Source organism: Kwoniella shandongensis, chromosome 11, assembly GCF_008629635.2.
Source record: "Kwoniella shandongensis chromosome 11, complete sequence".
NCBI lineage: Eukaryota > Fungi > Basidiomycota > Tremellomycetes > Tremellales > Cryptococcaceae > Kwoniella > Kwoniella shandongensis.
This window is the reverse complement of record NC_089297.1, coordinates 897,360-925,211: the sequence shown is the minus strand read 5'-3', so window position 1 is coordinate 925,211 and position 27,852 is coordinate 897,360. Positions and strand designations below refer to the sequence as shown.

The 27,852-nt window shown below is 50.9% G+C and overlaps 10 protein-coding genes across 10 annotated transcripts; 5 read left to right on the top strand and 5 right to left on the bottom strand.

The window, feature by feature from the left end:
* Positions 1–925: 925 nt before the first annotated feature.
* CI109_106207 (uncharacterized protein) lies at positions 926–1,450 on the top strand (the record flags this gene model as incomplete). Its single annotated transcript, XM_032004968.2, has 2 exons — positions 926–1,218; positions 1,300–1,450. 2 exons carry the CDS (start codon positions 926–928, stop codon positions 1,448–1,450), a joined length of 444 nt encoding a protein of 147 aa, XP_031860767.2.
* Positions 1,451–1,713: 263 nt separating this feature from the next.
* CI109_106206 (uncharacterized protein) lies at positions 1,714–3,668 on the bottom strand (the record flags this gene model as incomplete). Its single annotated transcript, XM_032004967.1, has 7 exons — positions 1,714–1,818; positions 1,893–2,026; positions 2,079–2,225; positions 2,278–2,839; positions 2,890–3,411; positions 3,484–3,527; positions 3,581–3,668. The coding sequence occupies 7 exons, from the start codon at positions 3,666–3,668 to the stop codon at positions 1,714–1,716; spliced, it is 1,602 nt and encodes a 533-aa protein (XP_031860766.1).
* Positions 3,669–4,072: 404 nt separating this feature from the next.
* Positions 4,073–5,160, top strand: CI109_106205 (V-type ATPase, C subunit; the record flags this gene model as incomplete). The annotated part of the gene is made up of 9 exons (XM_032004966.1): positions 4,073–4,151; positions 4,219–4,330; positions 4,405–4,482; positions 4,543–4,574; positions 4,639–4,719; positions 4,770–4,909; positions 4,970–5,006; positions 5,070–5,083; positions 5,134–5,160. 9 exons carry the CDS (start codon positions 4,073–4,075, stop codon positions 5,158–5,160), a joined length of 600 nt encoding a protein of 199 aa, XP_031860765.1.
* Positions 5,161–5,238: 78 nt separating this feature from the next.
* Positions 5,239–5,947, bottom strand: CI109_106204 (uncharacterized protein; the record flags this gene model as incomplete). The annotated part of the gene is made up of 4 exons (XM_032004965.1): positions 5,239–5,331; positions 5,380–5,462; positions 5,517–5,578; positions 5,634–5,947. The coding sequence occupies 4 exons, from the start codon at positions 5,945–5,947 to the stop codon at positions 5,239–5,241; spliced, it is 552 nt and encodes a 183-aa protein (XP_031860764.1).
* Positions 5,948–6,467: 520 nt separating this feature from the next.
* Positions 6,468–12,389, top strand: CI109_106203 (uncharacterized protein; the record flags this gene model as incomplete). Its single annotated transcript, XM_065967798.1, has 11 exons — positions 6,468–7,648; positions 7,705–7,765; positions 7,892–8,245; positions 8,335–10,495; positions 10,546–10,605; positions 10,655–10,794; positions 10,848–11,015; positions 11,066–11,218; positions 11,268–11,394; positions 11,456–11,748; positions 11,805–12,389. The coding sequence occupies 11 exons, from the start codon at positions 6,468–6,470 to the stop codon at positions 12,387–12,389; spliced, it is 5,283 nt and encodes a 1,760-aa protein (XP_065823870.1).
* Positions 12,390–13,895: 1,506 nt separating this feature from the next.
* Positions 13,896–14,946, top strand: CI109_106202 (uncharacterized protein; the record flags this gene model as incomplete). Its single annotated transcript, XM_032004963.2, has 4 exons — positions 13,896–14,261; positions 14,320–14,495; positions 14,555–14,757; positions 14,813–14,946. 4 exons carry the CDS (start codon positions 13,896–13,898, stop codon positions 14,944–14,946), a joined length of 879 nt encoding a protein of 292 aa, XP_031860762.2.
* An 850-nt stretch (positions 14,947–15,796) lies between these two features.
* Positions 15,797–18,867, bottom strand: CI109_106201 (uncharacterized protein; the record flags this gene model as incomplete). The annotated part of the gene is made up of 11 exons (XM_065967797.1): positions 15,797–16,026; positions 16,086–16,240; positions 16,317–16,352; positions 16,406–16,504; positions 16,561–16,624; positions 16,682–16,934; positions 16,988–17,266; positions 17,320–17,373; positions 17,425–17,500; positions 17,565–18,131; positions 18,182–18,867. 11 exons carry the CDS (start codon positions 18,865–18,867, stop codon positions 15,797–15,799), a joined length of 2,499 nt encoding a protein of 832 aa, XP_065823869.1.
* Positions 18,868–19,636: 769 nt separating this feature from the next.
* CI109_106200 (uncharacterized protein) lies at positions 19,637–20,879 on the bottom strand (the record flags this gene model as incomplete). Its single annotated transcript, XM_032004961.1, has 11 exons — positions 19,637–19,794; positions 19,861–19,986; positions 20,043–20,094; positions 20,160–20,198; positions 20,253–20,323; positions 20,386–20,457; positions 20,515–20,525; positions 20,585–20,603; positions 20,659–20,686; positions 20,755–20,799; positions 20,865–20,879. The coding sequence occupies 11 exons, from the start codon at positions 20,877–20,879 to the stop codon at positions 19,637–19,639; spliced, it is 636 nt and encodes a 211-aa protein (XP_031860760.1).
* Positions 20,880–21,385: 506 nt separating this feature from the next.
* CI109_106199 (uncharacterized protein) lies at positions 21,386–21,895 on the top strand (the record flags this gene model as incomplete). Its single annotated transcript, XM_032004960.1, has 3 exons — positions 21,386–21,517; positions 21,578–21,812; positions 21,864–21,895. 3 exons carry the CDS (start codon positions 21,386–21,388, stop codon positions 21,893–21,895), a joined length of 399 nt encoding a protein of 132 aa, XP_031860759.1.
* A 286-nt stretch (positions 21,896–22,181) lies between these two features.
* On the bottom strand, positions 22,182–23,851 carry CI109_106198 (uncharacterized protein; the record flags this gene model as incomplete). Its single annotated transcript, XM_032004959.1, has 4 exons — positions 22,182–22,599; positions 22,665–22,834; positions 22,889–23,089; positions 23,141–23,851. The coding sequence occupies 4 exons, from the start codon at positions 23,849–23,851 to the stop codon at positions 22,182–22,184; spliced, it is 1,500 nt and encodes a 499-aa protein (XP_031860758.1).
* Between the last annotated feature and the right edge of the window lie 4,001 nt (positions 23,852–27,852).

The following is a 27,852-nucleotide window of genomic DNA, read 5'->3' as shown; positions in this document are numbered from 1 at the left end:
ACCTATCTTCTCTCACGTCCATCTCCTACATGTCAACCCTGACACTCCTTGAATCCGTCTGCTTCTCACCGTTGTCGTCGTTTTCTCTTCTCTTTCTTTTCTTTACAACAGCCTATTGGCCTCTTCGGGGACAGTTTCTGCTGTTGAGTGAATTAGCCCACCTCTCTACTCTGACCCCTTGATTGGGGGACGAGTAGGGGGGTGGGCTTTTTTGCGTATGGAGCATGCAACTATTATCGGGAACAAGTGTACTACATCGGTCCATCATGCCCACTGACGCTGGGGTTCATTCAAGCTAACGCGGGCTGATGCGTATTTGATCATTAAAATCGACGAAGTGACGCTTGGACCCAGCCTCACCTTCGGGCCGGTGGCAAATCCAACAGTTTGTAGAAAGTCGTTCAACTTGATCCACCAGAAGGAAGGGTTCATACTGACTGTTTCGTTCTCCAATGGGTATGCTTCGTGAACCGTTCATGAGCACTCTACGATTTGCACCTTTCGTTCTTGATCTGCATGGCTCCGCATGGTCCCGTTCGACAGAGAAGATCACAGCACCACGAGAACTGTCCCTATCACCCGGTCCCTCTTCGATCCCTCGGACGACTGAGCGCTCTTTAACTTGCTGCACGCACCATCGAGAAACACAACAAACTTTGAATCGTAGATCATACAACACTTGCATTCATGTTCCAACATGACTGAATCTCGTCGACCACAGGAGCAGCCGCCGACGATGGAATCGACCAAGCACCCGATATATCACCACTACAGTAGAAGCCACGACCACGGTCACAATGTTCAAGACCATCATCCCCTCGCTTCGCCTGATCGTTCCAAACATACTCACCATCATCATCATCAAAACGAGGATGATGTTGGTCATTCATCTTCTCCTCGTCGACACCCTCACGAGACCGATCCAATGTTACCTCCTCAACACCATCTACAACATCCTAAACCTACTCATCATCCTTCTCACACCCTCGCTCACGCCGAAGCTATCAGTATTGACAACGATCACCTAGCCCCTATTCCCCCACCAAAGACACCTGATACACCAACTGGTACTTATACACCCTTGTCGAAACGCCTGTTCAATGCGCTTGTCAATAAACCGACACTGAGTAGAACTTGGGAAAAGAAGTCGTATGCGGATCAACAGAGGAGTGCACCATTGGATGGGGAGATGGATATCGAACAAGGACAAGCGCGAGGGTGAGTTCGTCTCCTCAAGGACCTGCAAGATCGTTCTGCTGCTTTTGTTGTTGTGTCTGACAGTTGAGCTGCCTCGTTCAGATACCGTTCTCCGAGATCAAGACCCATCTCTTTCTACGCCTCACCCGCTGAGATCGCGGCCTTTAGACCCCTTCCCATGATCGAGACGAACGGACACGTCGATCATGCGCATTCTGCACCAGTGACGCCAGCTGCGCCTACGATGGGATGAGAGCTTGACGATGGGATGTGATGCTGGATATAAACGTAGTTCCAACAGGGATGAGGAGGCAGTTGAGATTGTTGATCGACTGATTGATTCCATACACGACCTATGTGTTTTACGACCAATACATGACTTCTCATGCAATAATATCATGTCTCCCACGTCAATGAGCAACACTGTGCTGTCCCTCGCAAGCTCTCTCTGGCTTCACGCCACAACGCATATCCTGGTCAGATACAGATACATCCATCACATGTGTTGGGTCGTCTCTACGCTCCTATAGGCTCTGGAGACTTTGAAGCTCCAGCACCATCTAGCGGAATATGCTCATGAATACAGTCGGCCAACTCTTCAGACACCTTCGGGTTTCCCACCTGTAGTCATGCGAGTAAACCGGGTCAGCTGAGGAACGATGTTATTGTTATTGAGCGATCAATTCTCTACTCACCCTCAACGAAACAAGCGTGAAATTGCCCTCATGAGGGAGATTCATTCTCACCACCTTTCCGTCGACCATCGGGTTGAGACCCTTGTACAGTTTCGAGTTCAGCAGCAGTCGGAAAACACCATCGGCTCGCATGACTGAATGATACCGTCAGTTGCGTGTTGCAGCTCGTTGAATATTGACACCCACCGAGTCTTGCACCGAGGCCATCACTTCGCCTCACGTTCAGCTTGAGTATGCCCACGCCTCTCTCTTTCCACCCCGCATCCTTGTCAGAGATGTATAGCTTCGCTCGTGTTTGGTATACAGTCTCCTCGTCCTCCTCGCCCGTTGTGACTGTGACAGATCAGTACAGTTCCTATGCAAGGGGGACGACGTTAATGCTCACCATCTTGCTCGTGCATCTCAATCTTCTTCTCGGCCACTTCCTCCCCACCCGCATCTTTCAGAATATCGCCAAAGCTGGACGGTCCAGCTTCTGACTTGTCCTGCCCTTCCACTGGCGTGGTCTTCTTCGACGTGAAGGCTGAAGATGTTGCCGAATAGTTGCCAAAAGCAGAACCCTTCAAGGGTGGGGCAGAGAATGCAGAGGTCGATTTCGGAGCTGCGGAGAAGGGAGAAGAAGAAGATACGAATGAGCCAAAAGTAGCCTGTGGCTTCTTTGGAGGTGGAGCAGCGTCACTCTTCTGCGATGATTCTGACACTGATGTCGCTAGGGAAGTCGTCTTGGCGGAAGCGAATGGAGATGAAGCACTAGCGAACGAGCCAAAGGTCGCTTGAGGCTTCTTAACAGGTGCAGGCGGTGCCGGTGCTGGTTGAGTCGCTTCGCTAGCTGCAGGTGACGAGCTCTTCAGAGAGGCGAAAGGTGAAGCCGACGATGCGAACGATGCGAAAGTAGCTTGTGCTTTTTTGGCAGGCACAGCGACCGGTTTCTCATCAGCGGGAGTTGGCTAATGAAGACATCAGTGGACAGTATTATCGCTCCAAGTCCACTACTCACAGATGGTGTGTCCTTCTGTCGCTTAACAGAAGAGTCTTCGTCGAGCTGGACAGATGAACTCTCGCTTCTCTGCAGTGCCTTCCTCTTCAACCCTTCCCCACTGGTCGATTCCACCTCCTCCTTCTCAATCTTCTCCCAAGACTCATCGCCAGCAGGTGTGGCTGATGAAGGAGAAGGATCCTGCACGCTCGCTTCCCCAACATCGCCTGTGACCTCTCCGTTTGCCTTCCCAACACCGTCAGAGTCTCCCTCTTTCGAGTCCTCCTGGATGACCTCGTCACCCTTAGGGACGGGTCGACCTTCTTTCCAGTTCATCTTCTCAACTTTCTCTCTCACCTCGCCTACTGTTTTCCCCTCAGTCTTCTGACCTGTCTCGTCCTCCGTTTCGTTAGGGCCGGCGGTGTCGTCCTCCTCGACGGCCTCCTGGTTATCGGGTCCACCAGTACGGCTAGTTGAGGCAGCTACTCGGTTCTTCTTTGTAACGCTGGAAAGGGGCACTGAGGTTTCCGGTGTATTGGGCTCCTACATTAAGCTTTGCTCAGTAACTAGGTCTCTGTCTGCTGACAAAGCCGAATGGTCAGGTTGATCACTCACCAAGGAACCTTCCCTCACACGTTTGAGCAGACGACCGGTGGCATCTACGAGATGATCAAATGCCATCCACACGGAGCATATATTATGGGAGACTCACCATTACTGTCTTTGGTGGGGCTGCTCTTCTGCTCCCCTTTATCGACAACCTCAGAAGGTGGTGAAGGGGAGGGTTTACCACTGGACATGTGGCCAGCGTTGTTGATGGGGATATGATGTGTCTTGCTGTAAGCTAGGGTGGACACTGCAGTGCGCAGGGTTTTGTGATTGTCGAATGTATTTACGTATATGTAGCGGCCCGCCCAGTCGATGAACGGAGAAGATGTATATGGTATGGTACTGAGCAGGTGCAAGAGCAACAGGAAGAGCAGTAAGTTGGATGGCTAATCAATCAACTGATCTCGAGTTGTTACAAAGAGCACGCGCCGTATTCAACCCACTTGGACTTTGACACTTTGTTCGGCGCAATCGACCAGAGCTCCGGCTCAAACTGGCAACTTGCATTAACATCTCACATCCCTTTCTTCCTTTAAACATCTCAACTCTTTCATACATATCAATCAGTTCAACCTTCAACAAATATACCTCAACCATGGGCTACTACGCCCCCTCCTTGCTCATCTCATCCACTTCAGTCGCCACCGTCGTCGGGCTCTACCTGCTCTTTACAGGTTCGTCATCGCTCTTCTCCGTTCTCCGCATATCCGTCAGTAGGCTGACTCCATCTTGTGTGTGCAGGTCAAGGGGAGTCTTTCAATGTTGGTAAATTCTTAGCGGAGTCATCGCCCTATGCGTGGGCACTAGTAGGTGTAGGACTTTGTGTCGGTCTCAGTGTCATGGGTGCTGCATGGTGAGTCCTCACGATGATGTGTTGCTTCCACGTCAATCATTCGTTGACTCACACATCGATCGGTCGGTCCACAGGGGTATATTCGTCACAGGTGCTTCGATCTTGGGAGGTGGTGTTCGAGCGCCTAGGATCAGGACAAAGAACTTGATCTCGTGAGTTGCCGCTACATCGTCTCGGTATGCGATGAGGAACAACGCTCACGCCTAAGATAGCATCATTTTCTGCGAGGTTGTCGCCATCTATGGTGCGCTTTCCCGGCGCAGAACATCGTCTACTCGACGCAGTGTAAGCTGATATTTTCGACTCAGGTGTTATTATGGCGATCATCTTCTCTTCAAAGATCAATGGCGATGTCGAGAACATCTACACAACAGGCAACTACTACACTGGTGAGCAGCATGTTCCACTTGCAAGCTTCACATCGTTGACATCCGATTAGGGTTTGCTCTCTTCTGGGGAGGTCTCGCCGTTGGTGTTTGCAACTTGCTTTGTGGTGTCTCTGTCGGTATTACTGGATCTACTGCCGCTCTCTCCGATGCTGCAGACCCTCAACTCTTCGTCAAGATCCTCATCATTGAGGTGAGCTAGGCGTGATCTTGATAGACACCGCCTGGAGCCTTGCGCTGACGTCTCACTCAGATCTTTGGTTCCATTCTTGGTCTCTTCGGCCTCATCGGTAAGCCCATACATAAAGGTTGGCGAGAGATTGCTGACTTGATTCAATTGCTCATCTCCATAGTTGGACTTCTCGTTGTAAGTTCAGCCTTTGACTGTTGTTATATCCACACTGACACCCAATACAGTCCAGTAAAGCCGAAGAATTCGCCTAAGTGGAAAAACCAAAGCTAGATATAGTTAATAATAGCATGCATGATATGCCCATCTGGGTATCAGGTTACAGAGATATACTACAAGTTCCTCTTCGCACTTCCTCTTACTTTGGCTTCAAACGCTGGATTCCGTATCGCAGTGTTGACAGTGTGGAATGGATTTAGCAGGACCTGTACGGTTGTCAGCAGAGTTGTCATGGGTAGAGAAGCGAGACCCACCTTTGTGTATGCTTCCCATAGATCTAAGAAGAACAGTCGTATTCCATCATCGTTTTTGATATCGTGTAACAAGACGAATTTCACTTTAAACGGTGTATTAGAAAAACTCGCACTGCGTGATAGCAAGCTCGACATACCATTTGTCGCTATGAAGGCAGACACAGTCCATTCGTTATGTCGGTCAATGTTCTTAAGATATCTGTTGCAGCATCAGCTGTCAACCCCGCCACAAATGCATAGATCAAGCTGCTTACAATGTCCCTGTTCCTTCCATCGTCTCCTCAATGCTGTCCAAGCTCTTATGAGCGATCATCTGACACATTGCTCTATCTCTTTCCGGACCGGTCTTGGTTTCTCCATTCAACAGTCCCAGATTGCCCCCCGCTTTCCCACTCGGCCCCTCCGCTGCTGATAGATCAGAACCATTTGATGCTGTAAAGGTCGACCATGAAGGGAAGGATGAGCTCGAGGAGGCCGCAGAGCTTGGTGGAGGGGGCTTTGCTGATGGGAATGCAAGCTCGTACAATGGGGAGTCTAGAGGGGAGACTATGGCGAGATAGAATGACATGCTGTAAGAGGGAGATATAGTAGCTATTGCTGGTTCGTGAGCTAGTGTATGTATATATCAATTGTGCATATGAGCAAGGGATGGAAGATAAGTGATAATGATACAGGGTAAATCCGACAAGTTAATAATAATCGCGTGAACCGTAAGTTGAGTAAATGAGACGACGCGCACTGTTCTCCCTCTTCTTCAAACCTCGGTCAACTTTCCATCTCTCTTCTCTTTCCTCTCGTCACATTACATTACAACGTACACGTCCAGTGGCTCGGCGCGACCACTCAAGCAAGAGACTGACAGCGTTGCAAAAGCATACCGATCAGTTCACTTCGTTGCAAATCCACAGCTGTGCCCCGCAGGTGTTGGGTGGCGGACAAGGTTGACTCTCGTACCGGTCTTGCTTGCCTGCTCCATCCACGAGCCTCCATTTGATACAATCAACTCGAGCCCGTATACCCAGCGCAACGGCACGTGAGTGATCGCTTTATTTCTACAATCCCCATCAGCTGACGAGCGACCACAGACCATGACATCCCTCTTCGGTAGGAAGCGATCCTCGGCATCAGCATCTTCTACTCATGGCGCGGTGTCGCCTACGGGTCTCGCCGCTTCGGTCCCCTACAATCAACTACCCTCATCCAATCCCCCGCCTGTTGCTGGTCCTTCGTCTTACGGCAATAGAGGTAGTGATATGTCGAGTCGAATGATCTCACCGCCCAACACGAACCCTACTCTGATGGATGAGGGGACACCGATAGACTCGAGCAGAAGACACGAAGGGATGCCACTACCTTCGGGTCGTCGGCAGTCCAATAGAGAGGGAGGAGACAGGGATAGGCGATCGAACATGACGGATCCTGGTGGAGGAAGAGCGTCTCCCGACGGTGGAGGATTGTCAAGAAGAATAACCGCGGAAGCGTCTGGTCCTTCACGGCACACTCCTCCAGGCATGTCTGTCGAGGATGCTTCGATGAGCGGGTCGCGTTATCAGCCTTCTGGGGTCAATCCAGTCTCAGGTCGTTCCGTCACACCTAATCAGGAGTTTGGAGGTCCAGCAAGACATCCCTACGCCGCGGGGTACGGGTACGGCAATCGAGATCCGGACAGCATGTCGATCAGGACGGTTTCCTCGGTCACATCGGGTCAGATACCAAATCGCGACGGTCGTTACCCCGCATTTGAACCCACTCGAGCCAGCATATCCAGTCGCCATTCCAACGCCCCCGCCAACGGTCGTGGTACTCCTGGCCCATCAAGCTCCTCTCTCTCGCTAGCTCTCCCGCCTGCCACACCCGGCAAAGACGAGTTCAGCTTCCCCCGACCTTCTCCAGCCGAGGTCGAGCAGCTGTTCCAACAGCTTCTTGAAAACCGAAATATCGATACTTCTCAGTCCAGAGTGATGCCCACCCTATCCTCCCGTAGTTCCATCTCGTCCACAACCTCCAACGTCGCGAAGTCGGCTGCTTCTGTGTCTCTCGAGTCCAAATGGCAGATGGTAGAGGCAGATATGCGGAGTCGATGGGACGCGGCCAGGATGGCTAGACGGAGAGAAGAGGAATTGCGCCGGATGGGCAAAGGGAAAAAGACGGATTCTCGCGTACTGGACAAGACCGCTGCAGAGTGGTATTTGGCGAAAGCTCTTGAAGGTAAATTGACGGTGGAGCATCTCAAGGCGTTGGAAATCAGCCTAAGGCAAAATGATCTGATGTGAGTGACTTGTTCTTCCCCACGTTGTCCAAGCTCATGACAGGGGAACCACACAGTTGGATGCGCAACTTTATGGCTCATCAAGGCCAAATCGTATTGGCCAACTATCTCAATGGAGTGAATCACAGGAAAGGAAGAGGGAACGTCGATGTAGAGCTGCAATTCGAGCTGCTGAAGTGTTTACGAAGCTACCTCAACACTGATGTGAGTTTGGAGTGTCACTACGTGTTGCTGACTTTTTAGGTTGGTGCCAATGATGCCCTGAAAAAACCGCTCATTATCAACGCCGTGATCCCCTCCATCATATCTTCCAACATTGCTTGTCGAAAACTCGCCACCGAAATCGTTGCCTTTTTCAGTGTTTTCGATCGAACCCGAGAGAACCGACAAGGTCTGCGCCTTGCCCTTTCGGCTTTCAGCCTCTTGGAGCAACAGATCAACGCCACAGTAGCTGAACTAGCAAACAAGGTCGGAAGGTTCGATGTATGGATCAGGCAGCTGGAAGCGACGATTGACGGCCGTGGTAGAATGGGGAGCATGGTTGGGGTCAGCAGCGAGCTCAAGGGACAGGACGACGCTACGATCAAGGCATACTGCGTGAGTCCTGACCCTCAAGAACTTTAGCTAACAGCCAGTGGTACTCATTGGTCCTCATCAACGGTCTTACTTCTGCGGCTGATATCAAGGCGAGGTGTTCGGTCAGAGCACAATTGGAGACGGCTGGAGTGTTGGAAGTCCTTCGCAAATTGAGCCAATGGACAGAGTGGGCCGATGAGAGTGTCACCAACGCGATTATCATTTATGAGGACGAAGCGGAAAAAGACCGTCGCGAGCTCGTGGATGAAGAAGACAGGCAACTATTGCAGTCTATGCGAAGTCCGGAGGATATCTTTCGCTCTCTTCTGCAATCGACTAGAGGCTCAAAGGCCAGCGCATACCTCCTCAACTCCCTGCGACACTTACTACTGATCAAGGAAGATGGAGAAGAGAAAGTGCGGTATTTTCAATTGATCGACAAGCTCATCACAAGCATCGTGATGAACGACAGCCCCGATCTGAGCCAAGACTTTTCTCGTGCTTTTGGAACCTCGGTCTCACACCTCATGGGAAAGTTTGTTGAGCAGGAGAGATTGGACCAGGCTCTGCAAGAGATCAAGGACACGAAGATAGCACTTGCTCGAGCCCAAAGAGAGAAGGTCGATCTGCAAGAAGAGATCTCAGCTGGCGACGAGGGTCTGGTCGGCAGACTTAAGGCTCAGATCGTCGATCTCGAAGAAAAGTTGCGGAGATCACGCGCTGCTACAGAGACCGTGACCGACCAGATGGAAGGGATGAAGCGAGATTATGAGCAGCGGATAGCCGATCTCGAATTGTACATACAAGAGCTGTTCAACATGCTTAGGGAGGCGAATCACTTGGATCAAGTTCAGGAGATGACCCATGGTCCCATCGATCGCAAGAAACTCATACACGACCTTCGCGAACAATGGGAAAGGAAGAAAACAATTCGCAAACTGGAGGGTAAAGGGAAGAAGAAATCCGCTCGCCCTGGATCAGCCATACTTGAGGACGACTCGGAGGAGGAGGCGGAGGTGGAAGCGGAGGACGAGGATGCTGAAGTGATGGAGGCCGAGAAGGTAGCTTTTGGAGGCGAGGCTAGGGGCGAAGAAAGATCGGTCAAGGCGGCAAGAAGGGAGACTCAGCGCGACCGGAAAGCGATGTCTGGGTCTCAGTTTCTGGATGCGGAAGATGAGAAAGTCCGTGCTCATATCGAGGACACTCTCGCAAAGGGTGCGGACTCGGTGTCACCCATTCGTCCTCCTGGGGCATCTTCAAGGTCTACACGTCTGCGCGACGACGGCACTCCCACCCGACGGGCTTTCGTCCTCAACGCTCCTCCTATCGGCGAAAAATCTATCTACCGCACTTCTAAGAAACCGTCGCTCCCACCTCGCTTCCTGGAGGAAATTCGATTCAAGGCATTGTCTCGGAGCTCTTCCGCCCCTGCTGGTCTGATCGCAGACAACGACATGGACGAGGACTACCGGGACAGCCAATATACCCATCGTACAAATGGGACGGGATACACGTCTGGAGCTTCGTACGACCTACGCACGCCTAGCAGCCGCGATAGTTTCAAAGTGCAAGTCCTCAGTAGGGCGAGATCCATTCGACACGGAATGGCGGATTCTGAGGATATCCTCCCTGCCGACGCGATTAATCTGTCTACCGTGCAGGAGGAAGAGGGGTTCAAGAGTCCAGTGACTACTTCCGGAACATCCATGGCTCCACTCCCACCGCCGCCGCCACCGCCTCCTCCTCCTCCGCCTCCTCCCCCCCCACCTCCCCCGCCCCCTCCTCCTCCACCACCGCCAGGATTCTCATCGGGCGCTTTCCCGCCACCTCCGCCTCCGCCCCCACCTCCACCTCCCCCAGGTGGTGCAGTATCGGGAGCTGGCCCGCCAGTCCTGGGGATGTCTGGAGTATTGGCTGGGATCAAAGGCGGATTCTCGCTCAAGAAGACTTCCGGTCCTGCTGTCCCGGCTCCCCCACCACCTCCTCCAATGTCGCCAAACTCCTTACCAGCAGTCGCTCGCGCTCCCCTAGGTTCTGTCAGCTCTTTGCTCTACGGTGCAAATGACTCCCGAAAAGATGTCGGTCTCATTGCTAGTAAGAAGATGAAGCAACTGCAGTGGGAGAAGGTCTCCAAGAATCAGCTTGCCAAGACAGTCTGGGGCCAGGCTGAAGAGACAGAGAACGAGCTTGTCACGAAGATGAGAGCGGTGAACTTGTGGGATGAAATCGAAGACGAGTTCAAGGCAAAGGAGATCATATACGATGCCGTTAGTAAGTGAAGTGCACGTTATCACATGGCATCCGGCTGACCATCGCCGCAGAAAAACGGAAGGAAACCGAACTGCTTAGTGTGCTCGCACCTGATCATCGAAAAAGGATCGGTGAGTTTCCTCACCATACGTATACTGCCATGGCTAACGCCCGTCGCAGAAATCCTTATGGCCGGGTCGACTGCCAAAAGCTTCAAAGATCCAGAGAAGCTGTCCGAGGCGATCGCCAATTTTAACAGCTCACTTTGCACAGAGACATTCCTCCACGAGCTGCAGGGTGTCCTGCCTAACGACGACGATGTGAGTTGTTCGATCTCTGGTCTGTTACGTTGCACGAACTGATCAAGCAAAAGCGTGGCAAATTGCTCACTCACTCCGCCGACACCGAGGCCGAGCTCGAACTGCTGCATCCCGCTGACCGTTTGATGGTTCGCTTGATCCAACTCCCTCATCTTAACGACCGAGTCAAGGGAATGCTCTTCGAAGTCCGGTTCTCACAGAATATGGAGCTTCTCGTGCAAGTGAGTATCAGTCGAACGACCATTCATGCCTTTACTGACAGCGAGATTAGAGCCTCGACCTCCTCACTGCTGCGTGCGACTCTCTACGTAATGCTGTGCTTTTCCGAGAACTCCTCACGGTCATTCTTACCATGGGTAACTATCTCAACGGAACAAACTTTGCTGGTGGTGCTTTCGGTTTCAAGATTGCTAGTATCAACAGGGTAAGTGGGCTGTACCAGGCCTATGGTCAATGGCTGACGCGAATGTCAGCTGGTGGACACTAAATCAAATGGCGGTCAAAACTTGTTGCACTTCCTAGAAAAGACTGTATCTCAACACTTCCCACACCTAGACGGATTTCTGGATGAGTTGACAAAGCCATCTGAAGCTTCTCGAGGTAAGCCTCACATGTTGCTGCGCACAAGTTACCACAAATGGCTAACACCATGATTCGATAGTGAACTACTCGGATATGCAATCTACCTCAAAGAGCATGCTTGACGAAATTCACAAGATAAGGGATTCTCTTCGTAATAACTTTGAGGAAGGAATCGATGGCTACACCAAGAAGATGTTCCGTTTCTCAGCCAACGCGGAGGATCAATTGCAAGAAGTCAGAGACGGCATCATTGCTGCCGATAAGAAGTTGAGGGAGGTGCAAACCTACTACGGAGAGGGGGAAGAGATGGGACGACCACTGCAGAGCCAAGACTTTTTCGGTATCTTCCGGACGTTTACGTCGTCTTACCGAGTGAGTGCTGTGTATTGATGCGTGTCAGGTCAATCAAGCTGACTCCCATCAACCAGTTTTGCCGAGCTCAGAACCGTGCTCGTGCGGAAGAAGCGGCTGCTCGAGACAGGCGAGCTGCCGCTAAAGCCGCTCTCACACCTCAGACGACTGGGATGTCGACGGCGTCGCGCGACCTCATCGATGGCACCATGCAAAAGCTCAAGATTGAGGGAACACCACGAGTCAAACGAGAACGACGGGCCTATATGCCGCCGCCTAGTCCGCTTGCTCAGTCCACCGACTTTACCGACTTTATGATCCCGCTTCAATCGAACGAGACGGATAATTTCGATTTCGGATCATTAGCTCAACGATTCCTGATGGACGAGAACTTCTTCCCTGGTCCAGGAGGTAGCGGAGGGGGAGGGGGTTACGACACCGGGTTGTTGAGTCCAGAGTCAACTGGTGGTGGCGCGATGTCTCCCGAGTCGCCTAGCCCTAACATGCAGGAGCTGGAAGGGATCACAATGCTAACAGCCGGGGCTATCGAGTCTGGACCACCTAGTCCTTCACCATTGTCGAAGGTGGAAGAGGAGGATAACGAGGATGAGGAGAGAGAAGAGCTGGATGCTGTAGACGGCCAAAGCCAACGTTCTGGCTAAGTTCGGGACCAGACGTTCTGACAGCATGTTGTTGTAGCACGAGTCAGACAATAATTTGTAAATCTACACCTAGGTGATTATTATACTTTGGCATAATCTTACATACCCCGTAGCAGGGATATATATATATACACATGCATAACTTGATAACAGATTGTGGATGGACTGTGTTGTACTTACTGCTTGTGATCCCACGTGTATATCGTCACGATAAGAGCTATTGCCAGTGACAGCAGAGGTAAACACATACTGTAATAGCACGGGGAGTGCAGAGCACAGGGGACGGGGATCTAATGGTGACTTTCAGGGTTTGTTCAGGCACGATGTTGCTATTCCTTTGTCATTTCACGCACGCGCCTGCATTTCTCAATCTCGCTTTGTTGGGCTTTGTGTTTCAGGTTGAGAAGATGGTATGGTCAATCAAGTCTTGGTAGTGTGACTATAGTGTGACTTGCTTTGGGTGACTTTGCACAGCAAGGGAGGGGAGGGAGGGAATAGTGCAGTAATAATACACCATAACATAAGACACACACAACACAACACAACACTGCACTACACAGGATGCAGGGATACAGGGATACAAGACGCCGTTTTATATGGACACTAAACCGCTCTTTGATCGCTTGACTGCGACTGCTCGATCAAGCCAAGACCAGAAAGGATAAAGGGGAATGGGGTGTACGTGTGCAGAGGTTCCGTCTCCTGTCTCCTGTATCCTGTCTCCTGTTTCTTGTGGCTTGGCGCCCAGTCTGCGATGTGTGTATAGTATGTTTGACAAGGTCATAGGTCACGGGCCGGCTGGGCGTGATTGCTTGGTCGGTTGGTTGGATGAACAGTATACCATCCTTGTTGTGATCACATTCCATTCCTTTCCCTTCCTTTCAAGTGACCAGTATCGTAACAATTTCGACCAGCTTGGATTGATTCCAGTTTAGCTAGCTATTGATTGACTTGTTTATCCTATCCGCTAAATCCTCTTCTTTCTCATATCACACCCACACACACTCTTTCTCGCCTTGTTCCCAGACCATCGAAAGGAGTTTAAAATACACCAAAGGGTATCGACATTTGACAACTCCCCCTCCCTTCCCCCCCTTTTGTTTCAACAGGTCCCCTTTGTTCCTTCATCGCTCGGTCCTCTTGACAGTCTCCACTCAGTGCAGCAGCAGCACTCAACCCACGTTCATTTCCATCCTCATCATCGTCATTCGTATATATAAATATATATATATACATCAATTCAAACCAACAAACATCAAGGTCAGTATCATTCAACCTTTACTTCGCCCCTCGCCCTGATATAACGCTAAATCCTCATTTACCCTTCCCCCACCCCTTCATTGAATCCGACCAGATCACATTCATTCAAACACTCTCTTAACCCTCGACTATCATCTCGAAGACTTTTCTCTTCGCTCTCGTCTATACAATCGACATTCCTTGCTTACGACTCACGACAATCATCGACGCTCACGGAGACTTACGACAGTTAAAGGTTCATTCACGATGCACGCTTCTTCACTCATTGTAGCCCTCCTTCCACTCCTCGCCTTGTCTACCGCACAGGCTCACACCATCACCCCACCTCACATGCGACATCGACGACTCGCAAACTCGGTTCGACACATCACCGACAGCGAAGAAATCGTCCCTCATGCGCTGGTCGCTCCTCGATTAAACACCGGCCATGCCGAAGCCAAGAAGATAATCAAGAAGAGCGTCAAGAAGAGAGGTCAACAGTGTCGTCCTCGTAACCCCACGACCACTTCCTTCTCTGCCGCTGCAGCTACAGCTTCATCGTCATCAGCGTCCGATTCCTCATCTAGCGCTTCCGACGTCAACACTCTGAACAACCAGGCTTGGGCCGCGCACGTGAGTACAGCGAAGATTTTGATCACCGTCCATTGATGACTGACTAGCACCACTGCAGGCCACTTCCACTTACATTGCCCCCACTACCACTTCTTCTCCCGCTTGGGCGCCCACCACCACGTCCTCCGCGGACTGGTCACAATCCACCGCTTCCTCTTCTGCGTCGTGGTCAGCTCCTTCCGCGTCATCTGGTGGTTCGTCCTCTAGTGGAGGCGTCCTCTCCATTACTGACCCGTGAGTCATATCGACCTCAACCAAAAATTCTTCCTGATGCTGATACACTTTGCTCCCAGTACTTGCGGTTGGTGCGGTGCCAACGATGACCAGCCCAACGGTGCCATTGGTTGGCTTAACTGTGGTCTCGACGCTGGTGGTTGGACTCCTCCTCACGTCACCGTTGATCAACTCATCGCTGCTGAACTCTCTTCCGATGGTGTCTTCTCCCCTTGCGCCTCTTACATTGACAAATTCAACCAGTACGCGGATCAATTCGGGCGTGAGTGATGTTGCATCTTTAGAACACTTACGCCGAATGCTGACACTCTCCACAGTCAAGGGTATCATGCTCGCTTCCTTTGCTATGCAAGAATCCACTTGCAACCCATCTGCTACCGGTGGAAACGGTGAAGCCGGTCTTATGCAGCTTGCTCACGAGAACTGTCATGGAGCTCCTGGTGGAAAGTAAGTATCTCTCGGCTGGATTATCGCTAACGATCTTTCAGCTGTTATGACGTTGACTTTAACATCCAACGTGCTGCTCAGGTGAGTTGACTGTGCTGGCGATTGTGTGTTGTACAGTTGCTGACTGTTCTTGTAGCTCTTCTCCAGCTTGATCGACAGTAACAACGGAAATGTCCTTATGGTGAGTTGCCTCCTTTGAGCTGCTGAGCTGACAATCAGGCGATCGGTTCATACAACGGCTGGAGGGGAGGTATGACTATCGCAGATGCCACTGCTGCCGCTAGTCAAGGTCGATGTCAAGCCCAGGTGAGCGGTTGCCCTCGTTTGCGAAGATAGTTTGGTAATCACGAGCTGACTCTTGGGGAAAATTCGAACTATAGAACAACTTGGACTACCTCTTCCAGTACACTTCTGGATGGATGCAGGGGAAGAACGGGTACAACATTGGCCAATACTGTGAGTTTGAGCGTCGAAGATGAATTTGGGAGAAGAAAGAGCAATGGAAAAGCGACGATTTTGGGTGAAAAGGATGCCACTGACGAGTGCCACTTTCATCACCACAGTCAACCTCAGGCAATGTTAGATGTGAATGATACGATATCTCTCGGACGACTACGATTGCCTTACCTCATGTTTATACCCTTGGCCGTGCCCAGCTTGATGTTGGGTACACGCGAGTTCTCAAAATGTTTCCAGATTCTTCTCTAACCCCCCAATGCACCTTTGGTTTGGTCTTCATAGCACTCTCATTCAGTATAACTCGCCGAGCGAGAACGTGTATTTGCAGAGCAATGCATGATATATTGATTGAACATGGGGAACAGTTTATGCGGCTACATTGAGGCTTGATCTAACTAATCTACGTATCTGTCTTTGACAGCGTCCCAACCTCTCTCCCATACAGCCTTTCTTGGCCATCGCAACTCGAACCACTCTTCCATAATATCCTTGACCTCGTCATAGTCTTGCTCGATATCGTCATTGAGTCCCAAGATGGACACCGCTGGGTTGTCCTGAATCATCTTGAACACCCTGTGGGCATGCTCAGCAGACTTGAGCATGTGGAAGTGTGACGTGGATTTCGCTTTCGAGCAATAGACATCAGCTCCAGGTAACACGCCACAACAGGCTGGTCTAGCTCACCTGATAGGTACTGGTATCTCGATAAGAGCTTCATTGTGTATTCCCGCAGATTAACCTCTTCCCGCGGCAATGCGGTCTTTGACATGACATTGGCCAAGGAGAAATCGGCTTCGTGCCAGGTCGGAGTGAGGGGCAGATGGGGAGGAGGAAGATATCTAGGGTACGATCTACCCTCAGCCAGCGGGGCGTTCTTGTATGTCGTTCCTTTGGCCGGGAAGAATGCCGACAAACCCAAGGGTCCCGACGCGGTGACCAAGGCCATAGTCACTAGAAAGAGTGTGTCAGTGACATGACGATGACAGTCGCGAGATAGCACTTACAACAATCGCCACACTCTGGATATTGGAACGTGAGTCGCTTGAACATATCCGCAGATGAGACCGTGTCCTCTCGAGTCCAGAACGGTCCAAAGCATCGATCTAGATCCAGCAAGCACCTACAATGTCAGCGTCGCCAGCAAAACCCCGCGACTCACTTGTCATTTGCCCCTACGTCAACTCCAGGTTTCAGAATAGGGGGGATGTGCCCATCCATGGACGCTACGCGAAGATCAGCACGTACACCTCGTATCACACGCCGGTTGCGGAGCTACTCACACCATAAGAACTCGGTCGCTTTGGGCGGTTCCCATCCGGCTTGTTCGAAGCCCTTGTCCATTCGACCTTGCTCCAACGTCCAACGCTCGCCTCGATGCACTTCGATTTTGATCACATCCTCGTCATTTTCGGTCAAGCCGAACATGTCTTTGAGCTCCTTACGAGCAGTATCACCCCACTGCTCCTCTGGTTCAAGGGCTCCTAGATTCGCAACCACGTATGTCCACAATAGCGCTTCTCGCCAGCGTTCCACCTGTTTCATGGGGTATTAGCTGGCATCTCCGTAGGTTTCACAAGTTGACTTACTCGCAGCGATGTGAGCAACCACTGCATTTGAATATCTCCCTCGCCAAGAGTCATTTCTCGGAACCGTCTTTGACTGCTTGCCGCCAGGTCCTCCTTGAACATCAAACTCGCTTCATGATGAAGACTGCGAGTAATCACTTTCGGCACATGCGCAAAGTATGGTCGTAGACGACGAGGAAATCTTTGGGACAAAATGTGGTTCGCGTGGTACAGGCCTCCTACTTCGCCTGCATCGTTGAACCGACTCTTGTCCAAGATTGGACGGACCTGTTGGTAATACTATTGGAATGTCAGGTCAGGTTCTCAACAGTCGAAGAGACTATTTCACTTACGCCGTGATCGAATCGTATGACAGACCCGTAGAGGGGTGAGTGGAAGTCGGACACCTATAGCCACCGTCAATAGAGGAAGGTATAGAACGAACGGATCAAACTCACTGCATGTGGTCGCAGTAGGAAGAAATCGTCGTTCAGGGATATCATGACATCCGCCTTATCATTAGCGACAGAACGTCTAGCAGGAACTCACCAAACCCGGCAGCCAGCCAATCCGGCTTTCAATAGACATCGAATTGAACGAGGGCAACGCCTTCTTTCTCCACTCCCGTTCCCTCCATTCCCTCTCTCCCAGCTCTTCTGTCACTGCATCGCGGTCCATCGAAGGGAGGTGGAAGACTTCGGAGTGAGCCGCGTATCGCAAAGTAGGGTAGTCGGCCTCGGCATGGTGTAACTTGCCTTTACCATATTGGTATTTATGAGCGGAGAAGGGATGGAAAGGATGGGTCGGACTGGACGTATCACGCCGTGAGAAGTCGAGCCAAGTGGGCGTTTGCGCGACTCTCCATGTTGAAGCAAGGTAAGAAGCCAAAGTTGGTGAGACCGAAGGCGACAGTCGTTCGGTGAGATTGTTAGACGCTTCTTCTAACAGGTTATCAATCGTATTATCTGGGTAATTTCGCCGTCTGCTGCCCTCCTCATCGCCTGAAACAAACGTCTCAAGAGTAGGAATGACAGTCGGGGGTAAGAGTGACAAGTCATTGGGAAAATCGAAAGGATAGTCGGCTACAATCAGATGGAAAGTGCGAAGATGACCGGGGAGCGCATCTAAGACTGATCGCATCGAGTGGACCAGCTCATTTTGCTCCCTAAACTCGCAATCAGCTAATCATCCCTCGTGACATCACATTTGACTCACCTGAAATGATGTTCAGGTGAGTAGACTCCTTCCTTGGACCGCCAGGCTATCATGCTATCTCTCCACCGATGATCTGATCCATTGACCCACAGCCATGTCGCATCGAGCTTCTCCTCCTCGCCCATCTCCTCCTTTCCACACAACGTTTCTCCGTCCGTAAACCACTGCTCGAGACATTTGGGAGGGAGGAATCTCGTCGGCCGTAATCTAGGGAATGGAGGATTGGGGGGTGGTATGGGAGCGAACGGACGCCATCTTGGGTCGACTGAATCGAGAAGATCGTCTCCAGCGCGAAGAGGAGGGGGAGGAAATGAGGTAGACAAGAGGTGATCTGCTGATTTTGGCTTTGACGCGGACCCAGATATCCGAGGCAGAGGCAAAGGCAGTAGGAAGTGATGGATTAGCCATACAGCGAGAGCCCACAAGAAGATGGACGATATATTTCTCGTCGAGAGGTAAGGGCGGATATGACGAGTGAAAGCTAGACGACCGGACGACATCCTCCTTCGCGTTTGCCGAAAAGCATGATTCGGGATCGGTGGGAAGTCTGTCCGTTGTAGACGTGACGGTGAAGGAGAGCGTTCGCGAGGAGGGTGCGATGTATACGAGATAGGTGAAGTAGGACTCAGAGAGCTCGTGTAGCTATCGCTGGTATTCCGATTTGTTGTGGGTAGCGTTGGAGGCATGATGGTGAAACCGGGCGAGGAGAGGCGTCGGCAGGAAGAAGGCGCTCAACGTCTTGTTCTACTTTTGACTCTTAGCATGAGAAAGAAGCTAAAGGCTGGGGATTCAGCATTGAATGAATAGTCGCAGACGACTGCGACACAAGATCAAGCTCACAGATTTATTGTTGCATCGGTGAGTGCTGCTACGCAAGCGAAGGTGGCCAGGAGTTAGGCTACCAATCAGTCGCACAGCCGTAGTCTTGTCTATATCGAGACTTGCTTCTATCCGCCTCGCTTTGCTTTCCCCAGGTGAAACGCGTTTCTATTAGGAAGGGTATCGGTTGATGCGCAGTTGGATGGCGTGAATGTGAGATGGTTTGCTGAGAATAGATACAATAGCACTATTATCTTCTGTCCCTAACCGTGTCTCACTTGAGTCGGTTCTGTCGTGCGGGGTTCAGAGTCTGTTGGATGAATACAATATGTGGTCTGGTGTTGAGTCTGCAATCGTATGTGGTTATGTGTTATGTATACAAAATTGGATAGGATGGTAGGAGTAGTCCAGCGTAAGTTATTTGATGAGAGGAAGAGGAAGGAGGCGAGAGTTGGTTTATTTTGGGAGCGAGAGTCAACAAGGTTAACGTCATATAACGGAATGTAGAGACCATTCCCAAGTCTTCATCTGTAGCCAAAAAGATGTAAAGGAACAATACCGTCCATCCCATATACTATATGTATGAACACGAGTTGTCATTATACTACAAGACATCGATACAATCTCAATAACGCATTATAATATCACGCAGCGACCATCTCTCCAACTTCCATCCTTGAGTTTGCTCGTAGGCCCGCCTCCTCCGCCCCCACCTTTGGGTTTACTTCCCACCGCTACTTGAGCCGCTTCGTATATCGCTTCTTGTACACCTCTGTTGTGTTTGGCCGAGCATTCTAAAGGGAAGCAAGGCATGTGGTGTGAGTGTATACCTAACATTTTTCGATGCGACCATGACTTACCCAGATACCTGTTGGCGCGAATCGCTCGGGCGGCCGCAAGACCCTCGTCGTATGTGACGGGATGCTGAGATCTTCTCGCTAGTTTTTCTTTTACGGTTGGATCATCTCTGAGATCACATTTGAGAGCTGTTGTCACGCGTCAGCGTACCGCAGACAGATCAAACATCGTTCAGCTGACTCACCTATCAAAATCACTTTCACCCCTTCACAGAATTCGTGAACCTCATTTATCCACTGCAACCAGCAAAACAGCTTATAAGAATTGTCTCAAAACCCGAAGTAAGATAGACACGGCATACCTTTGATGCAGTATTCTCGAGGGACACTGGCGAGTCAACCTAATGCGTCCGAATTAGTCAGAGCTTTATCAAGGAACAGCCAATACTACTCACTGAGAAGCATATCATCACGACGTGTGTGTCCGCATAAGACAGTGAACGTAGTCGATCGAAGTCTTCTTGACCTGTTCCAAGCGAGTCAATGAGAAGCCCATCTGGACATCGCTCTGTCCGGGTCATAACGAACCTGCTGTGTCCCACAAGCTGAGCTCGACCATCTGGTCCTCTACTTGCATCATCTCGACATAGTTCTCGAAGACTGCATTTCAAAGTCTCATCAGCGACGTACCGCGGTGATATTGGATAGGGTACGGACCTGTCGGTTCACTGAGAGAGAGATAGGTCAGCGCCATATCGCTGGCAGCTGACTGTGATGTATAGCTTACTATGTTGTGGGAAAATAGCCTGTCGACACGCTACGTCAGCCTAGTGCGTCTCGTTCGCGGAGGTTCGCACCTACCCTTCGTAAAGACTGTAAGCAGGGAAGTCTGGAATGGACTGCGGTCAGCCTGCAGATCATGTCGCTACACATTTCGTGAGAGGCAGTACCACAAACCTTGCCACAGGCTCCATCTCCTAGAACGACCAGTTTCCGGGACAGCTGTAGTAGACCGAGAGATCAGCAAAAGTTACAGAGACGAAGAGGACTAAGCATCATCAACGCACTGGCTTTGATCCCATCAGTTCGCTGTCCTTCCTTATGTTCGCCTAATGCACGAGCTTGATATTCTGCTGAGTGGACACAGATAGACGGCGGCTGTCGTAATGAGAGGCAGAGTTTCTGTGTAGCGGTGTTTATCGATTGAATGATGTCAATCGACAGTTCGATGTGGAGCCGTTGTCGATGCTTTCTTAAAAGCTGTGAGAGGTCCGTAGGTATGAGAGTAAGGCGAGATATACGGGACACTGTTTTTTGCTGTACTGATGGTTGAGAAGCGAGTGAGGAAGCAGTGAATGTTTGAATGATGAGATGGAATTGTTTGATCACTTCGTGTTTTGTTGACGCAATGAACCGGGCGGCGGCGAATTCCAACCAAAATGACGATTATCGCTGCTTGCGTCTCATCATCTCTTTCCTTTCTTCACATTCATCCGTCGCCATCGCTTCATTCGTTACCACAACGGTCAGCTTGTTAGTACATACAGTTCGTCTCATTACCACCAAAGAGTACATACACACACGAGCAATGTCTGCCGCTAAACCCACTTACGTGTCATCTTCGGGCACACTTGGAGCACAGCCCTTGACAAGCAAGATCACTCACACCGTATCAGACTATGCTACACTGTTCTACCTTTACTTCGAGACTTTGATCAGCGTGAGTGACGTTGTCACATCGGATTCCACCTCATGATTGCTGATCTAGCTATTTCACCAGCCAATCGTGAATCCTGCGTCATGGACAAACCCGTCAGTCAGACCCTCCAATGACTCCAACACTCGGCGCACCGGAGGAAGTGGAGATCCCAACGCAGGCGGAGGCGGTAGAGGGGGAGGAGGCGGAGGAGGAGGAGGCGGTGGTGGTGGTGGCGGACCTGGAGGCCGAGGTGGTGGTGGTGGTGGTGGTGGCGGAGGAGGCTTTATGTCCATGACGGATCTTCGAGGGGGCGGCAGTGAGTTTGTACCCTCTCGCTCATTGGGAACCAAATGCTGACTTGGTACAGCTGTGGACGGTTGTAGGGCAACTTGCGGATAGTTTACACTTGCTCAACCAGTTGCACACTACATTTCGTCTAATATTCTTCCCTCTGTATTTCACTTGTTGTTCATGGGTATGCATCATCTCGCTAATCATTGGTTGTGACAATCAATGTCAGTAACCTGGGAGAAGACAATTCGATGGGTCAAGCGACTAGCACTGGGCTGACTACTAACTGAGAAGAGAGATTATGAAATAGTGTCCACTGCAGCTAGGCAGGCAGAAAGGTATGGAAAGGGGAACCTGGTATGAAAGGTAAACACCAATCGATCTTTCTATACTCCTACCAGAAACTAATTCGTCGTTTACCGACGGGGGTGCTGGCTGCATCTGCCGCGGTAAGGGTGACACCGGCTTCCGAAGCAGAACTGGATTCAGTGGCGGACTCAGGTGCAGTCCCAGTGGCCGAGTCGGTAGACTGTGCGGTCAACGCAGAAGTGATGGACCCTGTCGCGGAGGATGACGTTGCGGCGTCGGCGTCGGAAGAAGACGATGAGACGCTCGATTCGGTATCAGTGGCATCGATGGATGACGAAGATGTGGCCTCGGATGATTCCGAAGTGGGAGAGCTAGTTGCAGAAGCGAAGGAGCTAGTGGCACCGGTGATGACCGCAGTGGAAGTGTTGTTGTTCAATTGGGCAATGCTGGTGGCGTTTCCAAAAGTGGCGATGTTGGTGGGTCCTGCGGCAGGCGAGGAAGCACTGAAGGAGATGTAGATCCACAATCAGCACACGTTCTCACACCTTCATCGGTCTGGTCCACTCACGTAGAAGAGGGATCCGCATCGAGTTCTTCGTCGTCCTCGTCTTCACAGTCTTCGTCATCAGAACCACTGGCAGCGCCGGTAGGGCTTTGAGCGGCTGCACTGGCAACGCCCGTGGCTGATGTTTCATCGTCATCATCGTCATCGTAGTCATCGTCATCACAATCCTCGAGCTGAATCAGAATCGTCAGTCTCACAATACGACCCGCAGAACTTTCAACACTTACGTCGTCATCGTCTTCATCATCGTTGTCACCGGAAGTAACGTTGCCTTGACCTTGACTTGACGAAGACACAGCGGCACCGCTGGAGCCAGCCGAAGGGGCTGATGCAGGAGCGGCTGCGCTGGAGACAGCAGCGACACCTGTGGCATCGGCAGTGGATGCTGCTCCTTCGGTGACAGTGACGGTTGCGTAGACAGTTGTGACCTGGCCGATATGATCAGCAATAGAAATTGAATTGTTAGAGAAGGTACTCACCCCTCCACAGTTCTCGTCACTCGGCGCGGACGCACTGGCCTGTGCACTGGTCACCGCTTGGACCGCTCCGATCTGGGTAGGAGCGGAAGAGACAACGGCGGTTGGGCTGGCAGGGACCGAATAGAAGCCTGAAGCGGCGGTGGGAGACGCTGCGTTGAGTGAGCTGGAGGTGGCGGCAGCAGCAGCGGTAGCGGCGCTAGGCGAAGCGCCGGCAGACACATCTCCTCCAACCTCGGTGTCGTCATCGTCCTCATCGCAGTCTTCTCCCTCATCGTCATCGTCATCCTCACCGTCATCCCCAGTAGTATCGTCGTCATCGTCGCAGTCGTCATCATCAGTGGAGACTCCAGTAGGGGCTGATGATGCTGTGCTTGCGGTGGCGGTCGAAGTGATCGAGGCGCTCGTCGAATCGTCGCCCTCGCCCTCGTCATCACAATCTTCTTCGTCTTCACCATCGGCAGTGGAAGTAGTACCGTTGATGGCAGAGGTTGAGTTCGAGAGAGTGGAAGTGGAGTTAGTAAAAGGAGAGGTAGAGTTGGAGACGGATGTGACGTTGACATCAGTCGCGTTGCCGACGAAGTCGGTACCGTTCACTTGTCGAACGTTGAGATGATTGTATTTTCGGGAGTCGATAGCTTGGGTATGTGCAACGACGGAAGTGCACAAGGCAAGGAAGGCCGAGGCTGTCAAAGCGGAGACCGTGAGCTTCATGTTGGTTGTCGGGGTGGGGGGGACAAGTTGGTAGAATCTGGTGTAGTTTGTCGGCGATGGACAGACGAAAAGAAGGTGAATGTGAAAAGAGCGTGTGGATTAACGAAGATGAGAGAAAAGAGGTTGAATGGAGTTGAACGATCTAGTCGTTTTTGAACAAAAGAAAGGGGGTTCGTGCAGAGATCAAGGGTCAGACGTTGAGCACCAGCTCAAAGGAGATTGGTTGGTTGATTGATTGAGTGAGTGAGTGAGTGATTGATGTGGTCGTGTAGATTGTGTTCGTTTGAGAGCTGGATCCAGAGCTGTCAATGGAGGTTCGTGAGATGAGGCGTTATGTATCTAATGACTATGCAAGGAAGAAAGGATCGCTGATCTTTCTATAATAGTAAGGGGATGAGATGATTGAGCAAGAATAGGAAAGGAATGTGAGTTGGTTGGTCTGGTCGATGCGAGGCCGATGCGATAATTGAATGAATGATGGAAAGGGAGGTCCGTGAACAAAAAGGAGATGAGAGAACAATGCAAAAGGAACGACGGAGAGTGTTTCAACCCCTCTACCTCTTTCATCACGACAAATCGTGTGTGTCAATGCTTTGTTACGTTCCGTTGTCATGTCAACAGCAAACACAAATACACACACACACACACAACACTGACTGCGTAACAAAGGGTGGGAAGGAGGGATCTGTGCGCACACAAAAGTTAAAATAGACTAAAATAACATAAAACAGGGCAGACAGGGCAGAACCGTGCCGTGTTACACCCACTCATCATCCTGAAACAGCAAGGTGGGAAAGGGGAATATATCAGTAACCACAGGGATTACACGTGTCCGAAACACCCTTACAATCCTCCTACACCCTTTTCACCATACGCGTCATCCCCTGCAATCCCCTGCAATCCCCTGGGTTCCCCCTCCACTTTTCACATTCCATGCTTGGCTTTGTTTATCATCGGCTCGGCGGCGTATACAATACCTCGTCCGCGACTCTCATCGCATTCTACGCTTGTATGGCTCGATCTGAAACCGGATCGTTTCTCGTAGCCCATCGGTCTCGCTTGCACTTTCGGTCCCCCGTGACACAACAATAGCTCCCGCTGAACACACTGTCAGATACATCTGTCTTCGGCCACCGAATTCGTCGTCAGGGTGTTCTTCAAGACTAGTCTGACTGTGATCATCGGCTTGACTCTCCCTAACTGATATATACACGTCGCGAAGCGATTGCCCAACCCAAAGACCCGAGATCGGTATAGCTCATCATCATGCTTCAGGTCAAGCCTTTCTCACGGACAAGCTGTACTCACGCAGACCTACGCGTCGATAACGGACGTCCTTCGCAGCAAGACCCGATGGAACCGAGAACGAGAATCATCTTAGTGACGATCACCTTACCGTCTCCCGCGGGTACTATCACCTCACTAAGCTGATCTCGATGGAGAACGATATTCCGCGTTGCCTTCAACCAGTTGTTCCACGTCCGCTGCTTTCCGTTGAGGGTCTATCATTACGACTGGTTGGCTCCTCGTTATACCAGCTCAGCGGCAGTGCCATCACATGGTTCTCATCACTCGTGTTGACACTCTTTGGCATCTGTTCTCACGGCTTTCGCTGAACCTATCCAGGCGGCAAACTGCCATTCGTACGGTCAAAGTACGTTTCAAAGACTCGTCTCCATACTAATATCCCATCTACTTACGGCGGACAGATATTGTACCTTTATCCACTGCCCCAATTCGATTTCGGGTTGTGTCCTCGCCGACAAACGGCTCCGGGGTTCGATAGAAACCTAGGACGAACGACACACAGCAAAGGGACGCCGACAACCGCCGACAAAGGTATCGGAGGAACGCAACCTTTCCTCAGGCGACTACATGCCGGATTGCAGGGGTGCATCCGCCAGGGATAGTCTCCGTGTCCGTACGACGTCAGACCGGGCTGCACGGCATTCACTCCATCTTTATTAAGGTATCCTCGGTATTGTTGGTTCTCCGTCTCCGCTTCTGCGCGCGTGGCCTGTTTCCGCTGAATCTGTGCTGCCGATTCCGGAGCGCTCCCGCATCAAATATTCCCTGTTACTGCAATCCAGAATGAACCGCAGCTAACCGTTCATTTACGGTCGGCATAATCAGTACACTTCATGGCTAAATATCCCATATCATTCTCCGCCATTCCTCTTCAAATTCCTTGTTCGAGCACGTCAGTGTTTGTCAGAGTGCCACAGCGCTCCGATCGCCCGATCGCGTCTCTACCGCAAGAACGACTAAACATTAGACCATCTTTTCCAGTAAAACCAAAGCCCGTAACAATCTACTTGATTGCCGCCTACAAGACACCTCTTGAGGAGAAAGTCCAGCTATCCGCCCTCTGGTTTGAACTCGCCATGATCATGTCATAGTCATACAAGCCACCAATTTATCTTCGACTAAGCTGCACTTCCCCGGAATTTCTTTTCAGCTGCGAATCTCGCCGTCGATGATGCTCATCTGAGATACCACACCGTATGCATTGAGCCAACAATTCAAGGGTCAGGTATAGGCTCACAATAATAGGGTAGATCAGCTGAATCACTGGACAGCGAATTGCTGAAGGAGCAGATGAATGGCACCGTTCACCTGTAATCGTGGTTGGGGTTGAATCTGGTACGGTGCGTCAGCGTTTGACTTGAAGGTGGAAAGAAACACTCACTGTATTTTTAAAGCTGAGTCTCATGACGCGTCACTCTCCGCTCATCATTGATCCGCTGCTCGACGTCCGCTGAGACGGTAGGTCCAGCGTCAGAGGCGGGTCCAAAAGTCATACACCAAATTGACACGACTTGGGGTTGGAGAGCGCTCCACTACACGATCGTGACACGACCCGAATGAATGACCAATGTCGTGACACATCAACTGGACGCCCACTGGTGTGACGCACCGCACGGTCTAATCTATTCGAGTCAGCAGTTGGGGAGGTTACCGGATGTACACTTGGTACTCGACTCGCTCTGTTTGTTTCAGGACTTGAACCTATTCCTACCCAGGATTCCGTACAGGCCCGTCCTTCGGACTCGCCTCTGACAGATAGTAGTGATTGAGATGAAAGTATATTGTCATGGATCTAAAGCATGTTCTGTGTGACTTTTGAGTGGGATGTAACACCATTCACCTTTTGATCGGACATACCCATTTGTTGGACTAGTATTCCTACATACCATCAGATGACAGCTGTGATCTCTAGGATGTCAGATACCTGATCAAAATGGTTGTGTAACATGCATGTTGCATGCAAGAAAGCGAGGTGAAATGGAATGGGATCAGATTCAGCTGGAGTGTCCATTATATAAGGGCGTTGATATATAGGTGTGTAAGGTCATATTAAGGGGAGCAAACAGACCAAGCAAGAGCTCCTTCCGTCATACTCTTTCAGCCTCTTTCACTCCTACTTCTCTCACATCTTCTACAACTTTCACATCCACTTCTTTCTCACTCACTCGATCCCTCCTGTCTCTCTAGCTTGCTTTACTCTGGTCTATTCCTTGATTGACTCTAGTTACACTAGCATGACCTGCAGCAACTCTGATAGCTCATGCAGATCAAAATCAAGTGCTTACTTCCATTGACCTCACATTGCAACACCCAACATGTTTGGTCAATTGTGTGGACTTTGGATTTGGCCGGCCATAGCCCACAGTCCTCCACATATGTCTTACAGAAGCCTCATAGAGGTAGCTTGCGAAAGTCTACGAGGGAGTGTGTCAGGGGCGTCACACCGACCAGCCAATGACCAAGATTCGACCCAAAACAGTATTGTAGATGTGAAGTTTGCGTGTGTCATGGACTTAAGGGTATAACATATATACAGCTAAGTCGAGACTGATCGGGTGACTACTAAGATCGTGGCTACGGTGGCTAAGTTCATGTACTACGGTGAAGACTAAAATCGAGAATCGCTGGGGATTCGTTCTCTTGACTACGGTTGTTCCTTCATCTATATCCCTTTGCGATTCTCGCTTGTTCTC